The sequence below is a fragment of the Medicago truncatula genome, chromosome 7 (assembly GCF_003473485.1).
Source record: "Medicago truncatula cultivar Jemalong A17 chromosome 7, MtrunA17r5.0-ANR, whole genome shotgun sequence".
Taxonomy (NCBI): domain Eukaryota; kingdom Viridiplantae; phylum Streptophyta; class Magnoliopsida; order Fabales; family Fabaceae; genus Medicago; species Medicago truncatula.
This window is the reverse complement of record NC_053048.1, coordinates 39,280,354-39,299,319: the sequence shown is the minus strand read 5'-3', so window position 1 is coordinate 39,299,319 and position 18,966 is coordinate 39,280,354. Positions and strand designations below refer to the sequence as shown.

Genomic DNA, 18,966 nt, shown 5'->3' with positions numbered 1-18,966 from the left:
TGGATGAAAATCGACATTTTAAAAATAAATAAAACAATAAATTTAAAATAGTTTAATTTTATAGGGACCAAAAATAAGGTAGGATTGTGTCATGTTTGAAGACCCCATGAGGATAGCTACCACATACTTTTTCATTGTCAGTCAGCAATTAATGTCTGGATTACAGCCAATGTTTGGCATTTGATTTCTCCATTTCTAAATCAATTTGATAATGCTCTAGATATTAATTTTAACTTGCTGCAAAAGTTGTCTACAGCTCAGATTGAGACCATCTTCACCATAATGTGGAGTATCTGGAAAGCTAGAAACCTCAAACTGTGGCAACAGGTGACATACTCGAGTGTTACAATTCTAGAAAGAATTATAATTCCTTTTAGAAGGTTGGAGGAATGCTAATCGCAAGCAAAACCCTACAAGTCATAATAACATATCTTCCATTCCAAGCACTTCCCACCATAACCGGGTTGTAAATTCCAAATGGAGGAAACAGAGGAGTGGAAGATATAAATGCAATGTTGATGCCACCTTTTCAAATACCAGCAATAAGGTAGGATTGGGTATGTGCATCCGAGACTCAGATGGAAACCATGTCTGCTAAAAAACCATGTGGGTCACTCCGGTCTGTTCTGTCGATGTTGGGGAGGCCCTGGGCTTACATCATGCAATTCGGTGGATACATGAACTTCAACTTACAAATGTTGACTTCGAGGTTAACTCATAAAGAGTAGCTGATTATTTCAACAAAGGTCGTGGAGATGTCACCGAATTTGGTTCTATCATGGATAATAGCATCCACTTTTGTAGCACTTATTTAACAAACTCTCTCATGTCGAGTTTATTAAGAGACAAGCAAATTCTTCTGAATTATCTATCTTCGGAAAATATTATCAAGATGGGAAGTTGGCATTTGACTCTATCTGGGAAATTCTTCTGAATTTTTTAGTGTAGTATGCGCTTGTTTGAACAAGCAAACGGAATCAACATAAAGATTACCTCATATTTAGGAAATTAATTTTCAAATTTAAGCAATAAATCTTCAGAAGTCGATTATATATATACACACAGAAACACACTATTTGCCAATTTGGGTTAAATAAATAATGGTCGAGATAGAGTTACAACCTTTAAACTATTATATCTTTAAACAACTTTTTCTATAACAAAGATTGTTGTGTCCCCATGAGCATAACTCAGTTGGCAGGGACATACATGGTTATATGCAGGGGTCGGCCCCGAACACCCCACTTATTAACCTTAAAAAAGATGAATTCTAACCACTAAACTATTTCCAAAAAAATAATGGTCAAAGAGTTAGCTTAACTATAAAATGATGATTCGATTGATAACGACAAAGAGTTTTTTTTTTTTTTTTTCATTCCAAAGGACTAAATTAACTTTGCGATAAAGCATTCATAATCCTCTCTTGATTAAAATTAGAGTAAATCTTTTCTTTTAAAAGACTTCTCCAAAAAGGACACCACTCTCATTTTTCATTTCCATTATTTAGGGCAATTAGATCATCCTGTAGTTCCCTCTTTCCCGCAATCGAAGAAGAGGAATACACACTGATGAGGTAAAATACTCCACTATTCTTTTCCGCACAAAGATCTTGAAAACTATCTTTAACTACCATTTTTTTTAATAGCAAAATTTAGTAACAATCAAATCTTTATATAAGACAAACAGAGATCGACAAGACAAAAACTACATAACACCGTATTTAGGTGAAACACCAAAAAAAAAATTCATACGCCGTACATCGTAGACATCAATAAAGACACGACTCCACCGAAGGCTACCACCAACACCGATAAAAAACAAACCTTCAAACCCAAAGCCAACACCAAAATTCGACTCTACAAACCACAATCATGAATGACTACATAACAAAATTCAAACACATATTGTCCACTACTCGGTACTCACATCAAACCCCTCTAAAAACCAACAAAGCTGGCAAAACCCTACCAACAACACATCATCTTCTCATCACCACAACTGAGCCCAATTAAACATTCGAAAATGAGTTGTTCTAGCACTCATTCGAATCCCACCTCCAATCAAATTCAGCCGACCGAAGAAGACACCAAAACAAGATTAAAAAATCTCGAGTCAAAAAAACTAAATTCCGCTCCCACTTAAATTTATCTCCATCTACCTTAAACTTAACTTTAGCCGGTTCATCTTCCCAAATAATAGTCGTGCCATATGACATAATTTGAGAAGGCTCGACATACCAATTGGGATTCACAATCTCACAATCTTCAATCTTCAATCTTCAATCATCTCTCTCTGTTTCTTGTACTTGCCTCAAACGTGTTTGTTCCAATAAGTTTGGAGAGTTTCTTTCTCTTGGCGTGATCGTCCCACCCTCTCTTGATCAATGACATGATCTTCATTGTTCACATGTATAGTGTTATTCTCCTATGTTTTTTTCCATCTTGATCCCTAATGCTTGCTTTACCTTGTTGAATTGTTGACTGTAGTCCTTCCATACCCATTTTTTGTTTGTACCTTACCATATCTTGTTTGCAACTTCAAGGTCATGGTTCTCCCAAAATCTTTTATTACGTTTCTCTAAATCATCCATCGATAAAGATTCACAACATAAAATTGAGCCTCCTAAGAAAGATTTAGTCAATGTCAAATTGATATAAACAAGAGAAATATGAATAGTGATATTTTAGCAACTATTTCAAACAACTTTCTTTATCACTCTTTTTATTGGTCAAAAATAATAAAGAAAAAAAGAGGATAAGAACATATATAATATAAGTATGAGAGATAGTTAAAAAAATGTTACAAAATAATTGCACAAATATCATTTATCGACAATTATATATAGTCATTAAAAAAACACAGACACACACGTGTGTTGATAAAAAAAAAAATTAATACAACCAAAAATTTAAAAGAAATTTATGAGAAGAGACAGAGAAAAAACTTAAAAGATTTTATATTTAGATGTGGATATATAATGATTAGAGGGGGTATAAAAATTATGATTGGAATTTAAAAAAAATAAAATAAAATTTGAAAGAATAATATTTGTAGAACCATTTTTGTGACAACTATTAAGACAACCACTTCTTTTTTTTATGGTCGGGAGAAAAACAATAGAGAGAAAATAAGAAAATGAGAGATAATAAAAATACAATGTAAGTATAAGAGAGTTGAAAAAATGATTATAATAAAATAATTGTACAAATATCCTTTATCTTTTTTATAGTAGTTTCAAAAGAATTGTAAGTATTCCCTCATAAAAAAAATTAAGTATTCGTTTTTCTTATAAAAAAAATTTACTAGTTTCCCAACATAAAAATGCGGCAAAATATCACGTGCATTTAACTCAATTAATAAAAATATCATATAATATATATAAAAATCGGAGTTCAAACCTCAAAAACTCAACTTATACATTTTAAAAATGTGAATGTTAGCGACGAGGTTAATTGGAAAAAAAAATGGCAAAATACTTTTGCAAAAAACAAAGGGTAATAATTACCATTATTTTGTTGATTTAATTTTAGTATGTGGCTCCATATCTACCACATCTTAATAAGAATACCCAAGAACACGTGTCTTCTAATCTATCCGTCCCTCAAACCTACTCACTTCTTAGTTTTTGCATGTATTGTCCACCTCAATTCTTTCCATGTCAAAAATATATTTATAGGAGCTATGTTTCCCCATTCAATCCACCAAATCAACAATACTAAAAAGTTGATTCCCCTTCCAAATTCTCCTACTACTCTTAACTCACCAAATCTCATTTTTTATTATAATCTTTGCACCCTTACATTCTAGCTAATTATTCTCCACAACAATGGTGACTGTGGAGGAGATTCGTAAGGCTCAACGTTCCAATGGCCCTGCCACTATCTTGGCTTTTGGCACTGCCACTCCTTCTCACTGTGTCACTCAAGCTGAATATCCTGATTACTACTTTCGTATCACCAACAGTGAGCACATGACTGACCTTAAGGAAAAATTCAAGCGCATGTGTATGTCTCTAATTTTACTACAAATTTTATAAGCTTTTCTTATGATTTTAATGTTGCATTTTTCATAGTTTTTGATTTTGAGGAATTTTACCTATCAGAAATTATCATAGACAAAATTTCATGTTACAAGTTGTGTCGCAATCTGATTCAAAAAAAAAAAAATATTGTGTCGCAATCTTTGATATTAGACGTTGTGTTGTGTCGCATTTGATGATATTGTAGATAATTTGTAGTTAACTTTTTGTGTGATTGCAATTTCATCATAGACTTAAAAACATGAAAAAAGTTTGTGTCGCAAATTAGATTCCAGTAACATTTTAAAAGAAAAATCCTTAATCATTAGTATAATAATCATAATCATGTTACTCTCTAGTTTTTAGTCATACTCATCGTTGTCCTTTTCATGTCACAATTTTTGATATTGCATAAAATGATTACTTTTGAATATAACTTATCTGATTGCTGTAAAAACATCAAAAACCTTGATGTAATGGTTACATTTTAAAATCTTGATTATAGAAAAAATTAAAATCTCTTTTTTTTTTTTGAAGGAAAAAAATTAAAATCTCTTGTATTTTTCTTTTTGGACTTTTCTAAACTTTTCGCTTTTTTCAGGTGAAAAATCGATGATAAAGAAACGTTACATGCACATAACAGAAGAATTTCTGAAAGAGAATCCAAACATGTGTGCATACATGGCACCATCACTAGACGCAAGACAAGATTTAGTGGTAGTGGAAGTACCAAAGCTAGGTAAAGATGCTGCAAAAAAAGCCATAGCTGAATGGGGTCAACCAAAATCCAAAATCACCCACGTAGTTTTCTGCACAACTTCTGGTGTAGACATGCCGGGTGCCGATTACCAACTCACTAAACTCTTAGGCCTAAAACCATCTGTCAAACGTCTCATGATGTATCAACAAGGTTGTTTCGCAGGCGGCACAGTTCTCCGCTTAGCGAAAGATCTTGCTGAGAATAACAAAAATGCAAGAGTTCTTGTTGTTTGTTCTGAAATCACTGCAGTTACTTTCCGTGGTCCATCAGATACTCATTTAGATTCACTTGTAGGACAGGCGCTCTTCGGTGATGGAGCCGCAGCAATGATTATTGGTGCGGATCCAGATTTAACCGTGGAGCGTCCGATTTTTGAGATTGTCTCGGCTGCTCAGACTATTCTTCCTGATTCTGATGGCGCGATTGACGGACATCTCCGTGAAGTTGGGCTCACTTTTCATCTTCTCAAAGATGTTCCTGGAATTATCTCAAAGAATATTGAAAAGAGTTTGGTTGAGGCTTTTGCACCAATTGGAATAAGTGATTGGAATTCGATCTTTTGGGTTGCACATCCAGGTGGACCGGCTATTTTAGACCAGGTTGAAGAAAAACTCCGTCTTAAGGAGGAGAAACTCCGGTCCACCCGGCACGTGCTTAGTGAATATGGAAATATGTCGAGTGCTTGTGTTTTGTTTATTTTGGATGAAATGAGAAAGAGGTCTAAGGAGGAAGGAAAGATTACAACCGGTGAAGGGTTGGAATGGGGTGTTTTGTTTGGGTTTGGACCGGGTTTAACCGTTGAGACAGTTGTGCTTCATAGTGTTCCGGTTCAGGGTTAAATTTGATAGATTGGGAAATAAAATTTGCATGTTGAGAACTGCGAACGAACTCTAAAGGCATGCTCAAATAAAAAGTTTGAGATAATATTGTGTTTTTATTATTATGATGATTTATTTATTTTTGAGAGGTTGTTATTATGATTTTAACTAGTCGTGTAATGTAATGGTTTTTCTTTTTTTGAAATTCATGTAATGTAATTAATGTTTTTGCAATGGAATTATTTCCCTTAATGCATATATAATTTTTCAAATAATGCTAACATCACTTTTTTTTTATAGACATTAATTTTCAACATGAAGTCTTTGATAAATTAAAGATAAATGATATTTGAACAACTATTTTTTATAACTTTTGTAACAACTTTCTCTCTCATATTCAGATGATCTTTTTACTTTCTCTTTATTGCTTTGGTTTTTTTATCACTACCTCATTTCCTTTGTAAAATTTTGATTGTCACAAAAATTGTCACATATATGGATGCTCAAATAACACAACTTTTAATTAAAAAGAATGTGCCGGAATATGTGTGGTTTAGAAAGTTTGGTGTTGACACTCCTCATCATTACTTTTTTTTTTTTTTTCCTTCTTCTCAATTTCAACACTAAAGAGTAACCACATCCGGTTTATTTTCTCAGTTCTATAATATTTATAAGACAAATTATATAGTACATCTAATATATTTGAGTGTATCAGTACACCTACTCTTTAAATTAATGGTTAAATGAGTTGTATTTTGAAGAAAAATATTATTTTCTATAATTTATATTTATAATAACTAAATGTTATTCGTCAGAAGTATTAACGAAATAAAATTAATTTTTTTTTGAATTTTTAGCACTCATAATTGAGAATATTGATTATATTTTACGATAATATGTAAAAAAAATTATTATGATTCTTATAAACAATGAACTGATGCTTTTTCTTATGAAATAATGTTCTATAAAATATAAATATTGATAAATAGTTATTTATTTCATAAAAAATGATCGTTAATTTATAAAATTATGAAGAAAGAGTACCGATATGCCTCATTTTGTGAGTGTACCGTAGAAGTTCCCTATTTATAATACTTGACCATTTTATCAAAATAATATGGTAAATATAAGCAAAAGAATGATGATTTATTCAAGTAACCATTTTAACTTCCATTTTTGATTGTTCAAAAAAAATTATTGATATATTTTCATTATAAAAAATGAAAAATAATAATTTGAAGTATTGCACGTATATAACATACTAATGAAAAAATATTTTGTTGACACTCATACTTCCGGTTAGGGGTGTTTCCAGTATGATTTGATTATGAGGCGAAAAATCATCTTATCTAAATATTGAAATATTTACAGTTCAGTTTGGTTTGAATATCTCTAAAAAATACAAAATCAATTTTAATTTAATCCGGTTTGATTTAGATTGGTTTTCAGTTATTCAAATTGCACTTATAATTACTCCATATGTCCCTATATATAAGACCATTTTATTATAATGAATAAGTAATCAATGAGAATTAAATAGTTGGAAGAATAATGAATATAGAGGGATTTGAGAAGTCTGGTGTTGTTGGTGTTTGTCATTGATGAAAGTCAATGAAAGGAAGACAAGAAAAATAATCTAGTGTATTTGGTTTATGATGTGTTTAATCAATCTACTCTCTCCGTTCTTTTTTAAGTGTTACTTTTGAAGAAAATTTTTGTTCCTATTTAACTGTCACTTTCAAAGTTCAATGAAATATTAAATGTTGTTTTACCAATATTATCCTTAGTTATTTATTGTGGAGAGAGAAATATATGAAATGAGATATTAAATGAATAAGATCATTATAGTAAAAGTATAGCTTATTGCATCAAAAGTAGCATCAATTGTTGATTGTCTTGATTTGTATAAAATGTCAAAATATGACAATTAAAAATGAACGGAGGTAGTAATGATTTTGAATGGCCATGCATGATAGAAAACCTATCAAGGTCTCCCATAGTAGACAGCGCCATACTGGCTTTAAGCATGACATTCTTGCCATCAGATTCATATTTCGTAAAGTCAAAGACCATTTTCTTAGCCACTCTTACAAGACTCCCGTGATTCTAGAGCTGTCAAAACGGACCGGGCCTTGCGGGCCGGCCTATTTAGCCTGATTAATTATAGGGCTTGGACCTTAAATATTGAGCCCAAATTTTAATAGGCTTTTTAGCCCGGTCCTAAAAAGTCCGGTACCCGTTAGGGCTAGCCCGAACGGGCCACGGGTAGCCCGTTAGCCTGCATAACAAAAAAATCCTATAAATTTTATATATTTTTCAAATAATTCTTTACTTTGTTGATTATCAATGTAAAAAATAAAAGTGAAAATTCAATGAATTAACACATATAAATGTAATATAAAATTATATTTATTCGTTTCGTTATTTATAATTTTAAAGATCAAATATATAAATATCTATAACTTTTTTTTAGGGAAGTAAATATCTATAACCATAACGTATCTAATTTATTTAAAATTGTTCTCCTCGCCGTTTTAGTTTACGACTGGTGTACGAAAATGTTTACATTTTATTTTGTGCTAGACATTATTTAAACATATTAAAAAATTATTTATAAAAAATCTATAGGAGTATTTTATAGTACTTTTTTATATAATTTTTTTTTTAATTTTTAATACGGGTCAGCCCGTTAGCCCGCAGGTAGTATATTTCAAACCCGTTTTTTCAACCGGACTTTTTGGCCCGGCCCGATAAAGCCCGAAGCCCGTTAGGGCCGGCTCGTTTAGGACCGAACCGCCCGTTTTGACAGCTCTACGTGATTCAATATACTGTTGATGTGTCCATTATACAAGGCATTGGAGGAAATATATAATTATGTAAGTTTAACAAGGCATCTGTCATCATTTTAATCCTAATTTTTCTACATTGGTGATGAAATTGAAAAAAAAAAATGAGCGAGGATTAATGTTTGACCTCTAATGTACTTATCGGAAAAACACAAGTACCACATTAGATAGAAGATAGAACTTTTGTTAAGAGGGAAGATTACTCACCTCACAAGTCGGTTTAATGGAAATACTATAGAGATTAGAGGCTCTTATATCATTTTAAAAATTTGGGGTTTAACACAACCGCTAAAAACCGACTTTTGAGTGAGTATCGTCTCCATACATATAAACAGATGTTCATACCATATAATATTTGATGTATGACTCTTTAATAGTACTAAAAGTTAAATAGCAAGTTACAAATTTTTTATAGTTCTAAATTTATGGTCCAGTTCAGTTCTAAATTTGTGGTTCAAGAATGAAATGAACCGAACCGAATAGTTCTTGTTTATGGTGGCCCAAACACATCCAAAAGAATATTAGTTTTATGCCCTTTTTGGTTATTTTGGATTGGTTTGTAGTTTTTTTTTTATCAATTTTAATGTCAACACCCATTTTTCCGGTTGACCACTTAAGATGGAAAAAATAGAGATTGTGATCTGACATGAAGAGATATATAAAGAGAAACTTAGGGTATTTACATATTTTCTATGACTTATAATGATTGTCACTTTTTGAGTATTCCTCTATATTAAAATAATTGTCACTTTAAAGTATTAATGCAATATTTTTTATTTTTTCCATTAATGTATATTTATTTATTGAATTTCACTTCTCTTAATCATTCCATTAAATACAATAAATAAGATTGTTTTAGTGAATGATATTATATTCGTTCTTATTTATAAGACTCTTTTGGTCAACTCACAATAATTAAGATTTTTTTTTTTTTTTAAGAATGCATTATAAAAGTTAGTCGCATTATTAAATTTGTTTGTAATTACTTTTGTTTTTATAATTTTTTTAACAAACCAAAATGAAATGATATAAACATTTGCACATGGCGTGCAACGGATGAATCACCCAAAAAGAGTTACAAAGTCATTACAGAGTTATTGGTGCAAAATCAAGGGATCACCTCCCTATGGAATATAACACATAAATAATTACATAAAAATGCAGATACATGAGAGAGGTTGTCGCCACCTGTCATAATAATCAAAAGCAAAAGTGAACAAATTTGCTTTCAACCACAAAAAATAATTTAGTTTGACTTTCTCAAGAATGGTAAAAGGATTAGTTTGAAATTACTCTTATTTTTACAATTTTGTCCTTTAAAAAAAAGGGTTAGTTTATATTTTCAACATAGTATTTAGTGTTGACGGAAGAAAAAATGTAAAATAAATAAAGATATGTTGGTAAAGAAATAATTATTCTAGTTGCAAATATCAAAAGGATCTTCTAAAAATGAAAAAAAAAAATCTTAAAATGGTTTTATGATTAGGAACATATTTAGTAATAATTTTACCAATAGCATGAACTCGGGTAATCATGTCTTTAAGAATCATGCGCAATTCAAAAACGACAATTAAATTAAGGAGAAATTTCTTTTTGTGATGGTCGAGATTCAAACCTCAGACCTTATATATATTAATTTATTCGATATAAGAGTAGTTTATACAGTATAGTATCTTGTGTATATATATTATTATATTTTAGGAAGCCACGAGAGATACGAGGAAGAGTAATGTTGAGGAGAAAGGAGCAATTTTTCCAGAATTGACAGATTTGTGGAGGCAAAGACACGCTGCTTGTGCTTGTGAGTTGCGACGTGTTTGGAAGTGAATTTGTGAACGAGGTTTGGTTGTATAAACTCTCTTTCAGTCAAGCAGCATTAATGTCGCCTTTAAAGTTGAGATAGTTTAGCAGATATTTTTCCGACAAATTTCACTGTACCTAACCTAATTAAAAATTTGTCAAAAAAAGAAAAACCTAACTAAAAACATGTTCAGAACAAAGAAAGAAAAAACCTAACTAACAACTACTCTACTGGTATTCATATTTTGGATGTATAAAAAACTGAAAAATAACTTATAATTTTACAAACACTATATAATTTTAGAGTTGTGTTATTTGGATAATTATTTCAATGACAATTTATGAGACAACTGTAATTTACAAAAAAAAAAATGATGTATTAATACAAAAGTTAAAGTAATAAAGAGAGAAAGTAAAAACATAATATAAGTGAGAGAGAAAGTTGTCATAAAAGTTGTTTTATAAATATTATTTCTCACAATTTTATTTTACAAAAATTATGATAAAATGTATCAATTGTGTGTTAACTGAGTTGCTCAGGAATATATATATATATATATATATATATAATGTTTTTATACACTACATACAGTTGAACAAATTTCTACGAAAATTGTTGTTTGCACTTAAAAAATGTTATCACACACTAAAAAAATACAATTTTACCTTCGACAACAGTTAACTATCGTTCGTTCTTTTGCAATAGTTAACTGTCGTTCTACATCTATACATAAAAAAACACTCCAACGGCACTTAAGTGCCGTTGAGCCTCTCCAAAATTCAATATCAGATCCTTGCTCAACCAAATGCATATTAATTATGGAAGCTAGGATGTATCTTTCATCATATCAATAGTAAGTTGCTTTGAATCATGATAAATAAATAAAAAAATTCTCGTGTACCCAATAAACACATGCATTTGTGTTATAGATAATACTAGTTCGTCTACCCGTGCGATTAAAACATTATTACTTAAAAAATAAATAATAATCGTATCTATTATTTGAGATTTGGCTACCGAAAAACCATTGAAACCTGCAAAAAATAGATAATCAAATTATCAATTTTAGATCAATAGATATGTCATAAAATGGTCAAAAGACACATAAATGTGATTTTGGATAAATTCAATCAGATTCTTTAAGAACAATTCAAGACATAACATACTTCCTAAAGAAAAAGAAACAAATATCAAGAGAGTGCAAAAAATAAGGGAAAAAAATACATAAAGAAATTTAGAATCAATCAAAAAAATCAATAAGCATGCAAATGAATAAAAGCACATAAAGCACTAAGTATGAATCATTTCTCATAATGAATAATATGATATCATAAGAGAATTAGATCTAAGCATCACCTCAACGTTTAAAATTGAATCGTCGCCGTAATGCTATCTCGAGGCATGGAAGAATCCAAATGCTCCGCGATTACCTCCTCCATTGGAGAAGAACAAACCATAGAACAACATTACATCTACCTCTACCTTTCTCTATCTGCATTCACTTGTTCAAAAAATTTAAAGCTACTGGTATGTCCTATCAGGCAACATTGATTTCTTCTTCCCCGCCATCTTCTTTCCTCCCCCCTCTTTCCTCCCCACCGGTGGTCACCGGTATTGCTTATGTAATAAGTTAAGAGTAGAAATAGATTTGGGATCTTATATAATAAGCTTAAAAAACTTGAAAATTATTGTAATGTATTGTTCATATATTAATAAAATGAGTTTTTTTTTATGTTTGTGTCTTTTTATTTTATTTGCATTTTATTTTACGAATTTTGAAGATTAAAATTGCAAAAGTTCTGGTAAAACATTATTCCGAATTTTCAAATCCGTAAACATTTGCAAATTTTAACAATGCAATCCGGAAAACAAAATCCAGACTAGAGGTAAAATTTGAAAAAAATAGGGCGCGCGAGGAAAAACATATGGTGAAAAAAGTAATAGTCATTCTATTATTGGGCGATTTGAGAGAGTTGAGACTCTCTTAACCCAATTTCTTTTTCTACCCTCCAGGCTTCTTGTGTACCCTCTGAATTATATAATTCAACCCCTTTTTGCAGATTTTTGCCAAAATTACACAATTAGTCCCTTAACTTTATTTTAGGTAACACTTTCGTCCTTTATCTTTTATTTGTCACGATTTAGTCCTTTATGTTATAAAATAACAACATAGTTATCCTTTTTTATGAAAAAAATAATCAAAAACTCCAAAAAAATAAATCATCAAACTCATAGGCAAACGTAAATCTTCATCATACAAGCCTAGAAAATCAAATTTCTTTGAAAAAAATCTCATAAAAAATGATAAGATATTGTCATTTTATAACATAAAGGACTAAATCGTGACAAAAAAAAGATAAAGGACGAAAGTGTTACCTAAAATAAAGTTAAGGGACTAATTGTATTATTTTACCCAGATTTTTTTATTATATAATATGAATTTTTCAAATCTCAAAAGGTATATTATAATTAATTAGAAGGTCTTTGTTGACCATTGTATCATTCCCATAAAAACTGCACAACAGTTTTGGGGGTTGTATGAATGGATAGTATTGATCATACTATCATAACACACTCTCAAATGAAAAGTTAGAAATAAAATAAAAGAATGAATGGAGATAGAATTTGCAATGAAAATGGAGAATAATACAAGACTATGTAACCACAAAACCATCCTAGACTTTAACTAAACACGCGACAAATCATCCAAACATTGTTCGTAACACCTCGTACCATATTATAAACTGGTTGAAATTATATAATCAAAAATCTCTCTATACTGTCTTAAAACTTGTGCTTCAAAGTGTTTGGCACGTTTCAAATTATATAATTCAAATCGTGTCAAGAACATAGAAAATTGAAAAAAAAAATTGTCATTAAATCAAAATCTACAACGACATAAATTAAACATTACAATTTCAACAACATAATGCAATAATATAAAACAACATAAACAAGATCATGGGTCAACCAAGCTAAATTCTCCATCTGGTTTATCCATCCAAGCTCAAATTTCTTCATAGATCCTAAGCTGAATCAAACTTTCTCTAATATCATAAAAAAAATGTGATCAATGAAACACCTAATTCGATTGATCCCTTCAAATTATGCTGATAGAGGAGGAGAAAGCTAGTGAAACTATGGAGAGAAGAGAGAAAATATCAACTACATTTATATTTATACAATATATCTAAGGTCATTTGATAGAAGAGAGAAAACAACGACTTTCACTATTAATATTTACCAGTAAACATATGCTAACTCGAATCAATTATGATTACGTAAATATTAATCTAACAATTAACTACTAACAATTGTCATTTCTAAAATACAAAAATAAAAATTGTTTTCGCATTTTTAAACCTATCAATATGTAAGCAAAAATTTGAGATACTCCATTTTTGAATTTATTTTCTCTCTCCAACAAGTCGGCCTTAGTTTTTCCTCTCTAGGTTTTCTCTTCCAACTTCTTCATTGAGGGATGGTTTTAGGTCGAATTTGACCTGAAATCACCCATCTTCATCTTTTTTTTCTCTCTCTATTTCAATTTAAATAAGTGATTTTCACATAGATTTATGTTTTTTCTTCGTTATTTCGCCATCTGAGTGTGGTTGTGTGTTGTTCGTCATCTTGTGCGGCGTTGTTTGATTTTCCGTTTTGTTGTGGTGTTCATTTGATTCATATTGAAAGATCAATTATTCAATCAAAGATTTAGGCATCAATGTTGCTGTTCCGGGGCATGAGTATTCCAGACACTTTTATTTTATCATATATTTTTGTAGGCATTATGCCGTTATATGTTATTAACTTGGATGTTGTGAGTTTGTTCACAAATTCATCCTTTACGATTTTAACGGTGTTGAATGATGTAATCCATCGATTTGAATGAATGAATATCGTTTTATTTTTGTCAAAAAAATATATATAAAATGAGAGTGGCCATTGAGCATAAGTTATTACTTTCAAAAGACAAGGAATTGAAACCTTAAATAATTTTGACTTCTCATTTTTAAATCAAATAGACTAATGAAAGGAAATATTTAAATTATCTGCTTGTTGATTTCATAACATTGTAAAAGAACAAAAAATATATATTGATAAAAAGAACCAAATACCCCTAAAAAACAAATATAGCTACTAATACTATCATCCTTTAAAAAATAGTTTGCAATGCATGATAAAATCATACAAAAATGCAAAAAATAAAAAAAGGAAACTTAAACAAATTGTTTGACTCCAAAATTTGTTTAAGCTTGACCTAACCTTTTCAAAAGTTCGACCTGACCTATTATTATTGACCTAACCTTTGTACATGCTAATAGGCATGTATTATATAATGGAGTATATATATAATTACACGTATATGGGAATAGGGTTTTTTTTTTTTTACAAGTCTTAGTCTGACCTATCTAAATTAATGAGCTTTTTAAAAAGTTTGAGTCAAACCTATTTAATAAAAGAGATAGGCCGAGCTAGACTTTAAGTAGCATGGGCCATAGACCTCTGACAGATAACCTGACCTATTCCTACCCCTACTTTAAATGAACCTCAAGATGATAGCAAACCACTGTGACGATTTGGCAGTGTTAGATAATATTGATGATGAAGTTGGCAATAGGAACAAGCTTGGAGATGCGACTTTTGTCAAAAGTAGTGATGAGTTCATACTCGAGTGAAATACCACTTTTTGAAAGTTGCTAGTTAGGGAGTTTCTTTATGTACTAAGGTTGTATATTTAATTTTTTTATTAAAGTATTATGTATCGTATCTTGAATTTTGATTTTGAAATTTTTTTGTATCATTACATCCGTGTTGTATTCAGGGACGGACCTGAATTTTTTATTTATTTTTGTTTGGTCCACAAGCCCAATCCAAAACATAAGTACGTTGTAAACACTTTCCCCTCACTTCTCACTTCAACATGCCCTTTTCATTCTTTTTTCTCCCAGCAGTAAGTGCACAACACAAACATAAGCGGGCGCTTTTCATTCTTATTAAATTTAGGCTAAGTCATATATTGTGAATTGCTTGGCATGTGTAATCATTTATCTCATGGATGAACACATTTTCAAGTTTAAAAACTAAGTCATTAAAACTTAAACATCTGATATCAGAGCAAGTGTGAAACAAGTTTTCAAATTCTCCTATGGCAAGACACTTTCTGCTGGGTCAAGATCCTCTCCATTTATAACTTTTTCCATTTGTTGCAATTTGGAGAGAGATAGACACATAGAAAATAGTGATAGGACCCACCACTTATTTTTTTGTGTCTATCTCTCTCCAAATTGCAACAAATGGAAAAAGTTATAAATGGAGAGGATCTTTACCCCTTTCTGCTTATAGTGTTTCTACTTTCTTTGACTCATTTCATTGTTCATGCTCAGAACAAGCAATCAGGTTTGGTGGTCTCATCTCATAACATATTATTCTGCATATAAGACTGATTTATGTGCTTAGAACCCATTTGTAAGTTTTATTTAATTATTTGAAAAAAAAATTGTGTCCCATCAATATTGTGAGTTCAGATCTGCCCATGGTTGTATCCTATCAAATATCTTGACTTGATAGTCCATGGCCAAGTTGCCAAAACAAATCCAGTTAATGGGATATGTGTCGAAAAGAATTTCTCATCAACTTGAACTTGTACTTTAAGTGATGTCTTGTCTTGCATCTTATTATTGTCCTTTTAATGTTCATTTTTCTGTTCTCTCTTAATCAGAACAGTAATACACCTGTAAAAGAAATTAGGCTAAATTGATCTGCCGGTCCCTTAATTTATTTCTTTTATTCAATTTGGTCCCATAAATCTTAACTTTCTCAAACACATCCCTTAAATTATTTCTTTTATTCAATTTGGTTCAATTTTAATAATTTTAATCCCTTAAAAAAAGAGACCGTTGAATTACGAAGGTCTACCAGATTGTATAGTGTGTCACCAACACCTAATTTTTTTACTTCAAACTTCATTCTTCATTCACAAAATCACAACATCGTGTGCATCACCAACATCCAACATACACCATTCAACAATCACCAGATTTTATAGTGTATCCCCCATCTTCATCTTCATTCAACATACACACACTCAACACTTGATCTCATCACAACATCATTGTCATCCCCAACAAGTTCATCATCTTCCTCAAACAAACTCAGCCCATTAAACTGAAGCGTAGCAATAGATCAAGCTCTATGATATTCACTATATCTCTTAGATCTTAAAGTATAATTTACACTACTAACTTGATGCAAATCACACCCTTCAACAACAAATTCTTAAAAAACAAAGACAAACCCATTTCAAACATGATGAACCTGTTAAAACAAACCATAGAATGCTTAATGAAAACTGTAACACCGTAAGGGTGGCGCGGAGGGAAGTCACGGCGGTGCGTCAGGAATTAACGGTGGTGTGGTGGCAGAGCAGGAGGCAGTAACGGTAGTGAACGATTTGCAGAGGTTTCAAGAAATTGCAAGAGCATAATTCTGCAGAAGCACAAATCAAATCGTACCAAAGATGAAAAATTGAAAATTAGGGAACACAAATCAAATTCACAGAACAGTGAATCAAAACGAATCGCAACCAATAAACTCAATCAACAACGAAGGAAGAATAACGCACCAGGAATATTTGGAAGAAGATGAGATGGTTGAAGCGAAAAAGGTTTTTTTGCAGTGCTTGATACTTTGAAGAAGAAGAAGAAATCAGACAAGGACAAGAAGAACAACGGTTCTTCCAAATCAACTAAATCGGAATCGAAATCGCAGGCGTTCTGGGCTCCGGCACCGTTGAGTGCAACCTCCTAGGCTGATGTTGATGACGATGATTATTAGTTTAATAGTGGTAGAGCTAGAGGCTTTGAATTTGTCATCTTTAGCTGCAAAGATGCGATGGATGGAAATGTTGCACATTAAAGATTGGGTTTTTTAATTTTATTTTATGAAAATAATGAAGGATGAATGAAGATGAAGATTAGGGAAGAAGATGAAGATGAGGGAATAAATTAGGTGTTGGTGATACACTATAAAATCTGATAGACCTCCGTAATCCAACGGTCTTTTTTTTTAGGGGATTAAAATTGAACCAAATTGAATAAAAGAAATAATTTAAGGGACGTGTTTGAGAAAGTTAAGATTTATGGGACCAAATTGAATAAAAGAAATAAATTAAGGGACCGATAGATCAATTGAGCTAAGAAATTAATGGAAGTGACAATATCCATTAGTAGTATTTTTTTCCCTTCAAATGTATCATTATTTTGATAATCAAAGTAAATGGAAAGAAATGGATAAAAGGGGCTAATGATTTGAAGCTGTCGCTAATACTGTAAAGTATAAACTAGGACAGCCGCATATCCACTAGAAAGCCTTTTGATTTCAGGTTTCAATTTGGGTCACATCTATGATTCTCCATCTACATAGGATTTCATTGACACATTTTTTGTACCCAAATTCCTTTTATTTTGTAGAAAACTATCCAAATATCTTTTGCCAATTGTTTTCAAACTGGTCCATGGTGGAACAAAGTGTGTGGACTAGGGTGGTTAACTATTTTAAGTTAAAGATAAATTGCTCGGAAAAATTTCAAGTAGAATCTTAATTAGATAATATTTTAATCGAATTTTATTTATCTTTCAACTGAACTCTAGCTTACAAACTCATTTTCTTGATAATCGAAGTGTCAAAACAAAACACAATCCTAAAATACTAAGGTATGTTTGTTACACACAAAGAAATTATGAAAAGAGAATTTTTTTTTAAAAATAAAATAATCACCATTAGAAGTTTTCTATTGTTTGTTTCAAATTATTTTAAAAATGAAAATTTGAAGAAAAAAAATCTAAAAATGACTTCAAATGAAAAATTGATTCAACTATTATTTTACTTTAGAAAATCATTTTTAATAACAGATGTTTTATGTAAAAAAGTGATTTTCATTCTAGTGAACAAACACAAAACAATTATTTTTTTTTGAAAGAAAATACAAAACAACTTATTTTTCTAAAAATTAATTTCTAAATTATTGAATATTTCAATCTTTTTCTTATAATTCTTAATAAATGGGTCTTATTAGAGATAACATAAGGTTTCTTTTAATAAAATATCTACTATTGCAATTTGGACATGTCTATGTGACTAAAAATGTGTCCACTATGTATGAATGTAAGTTATTGATAAAAGTTTTAGGATTCAGCCATGGATCAATAGATACAAGTTATAGCATATGAGTATCAGTATCAAAGAAGGAATAAGAAATTATATATCTTCTATGTTTAGGTTTATGAAGGATAGTTGTCAGAAGGATGAGAGGGATGACTACCCTCATTCCGTTTAGCACCAGAATGTTCAGAAGAATACTTTAACCGTCTAATGGGATGACGTTTAAATAGCTAAACGGCTGAGGGCATGGACCTCTCATTGGGCTTAGCTAAATGGTCCAACCCATCACGGTCAATTTAGTAAGAATAGCCCAATCATACATATTCATCAACTAATAAGTGCTTAATACAATAGACCATATTATAAATTATAACATTAATTTATAATAATTGATTATTGTCAATCCATAATTGATTAATTAAATAATTAATCCAACAATTGAAATATCAAGGATCGTGACGAAATGACAATTAAAAACTTAGAAACCCATGTTAACAGATGTATGGTTGGCTATATTCAATGACTTCTAAGTTCCAACAACTTAACCGAAAGGAAAAATAAAA

At 30.8% G+C, this 18,966-nt stretch overlaps 1 protein-coding gene across 1 annotated transcript; it reads left to right on the top strand.

Annotated features, from left to right (window-relative positions):
- Window positions 1-3,687: 3,687 nt before the first annotated feature.
- LOC11440049 (chalcone synthase) lies at window positions 3,688-5,830 on the top strand. Its single transcript, XM_003624476.4, has 2 exons — window positions 3,688-4,004; window positions 4,620-5,830. The coding sequence occupies exons 1-2, from the start codon at window positions 3,827-3,829 to the stop codon at window positions 5,615-5,617; spliced, it is 1,176 nt and encodes a 391-aa protein (XP_003624524.1). The 5' UTR covers window positions 3,688-3,826; the 3' UTR covers window positions 5,618-5,830.
- Window positions 5,831-18,966: the final 13,136 nt, after the last annotated feature.

Bases quoted from the DNA above. Each gene is read 5' to 3' on its own strand.
- LOC11440049 (XM_003624476.4), top strand. From the start codon at position 3,827: ATGGTGACTGTGGAGGAGATTCGTAAGGCTCAACGTTCCAATGGCCCT. The intron at 4,005-4,619 runs GTATGTCTCTAA...CGCTTTTTTCAG, and splicing joins GGAAAAATTCAAGCGCATGT to GTGAAAAATCGATGATAAAG.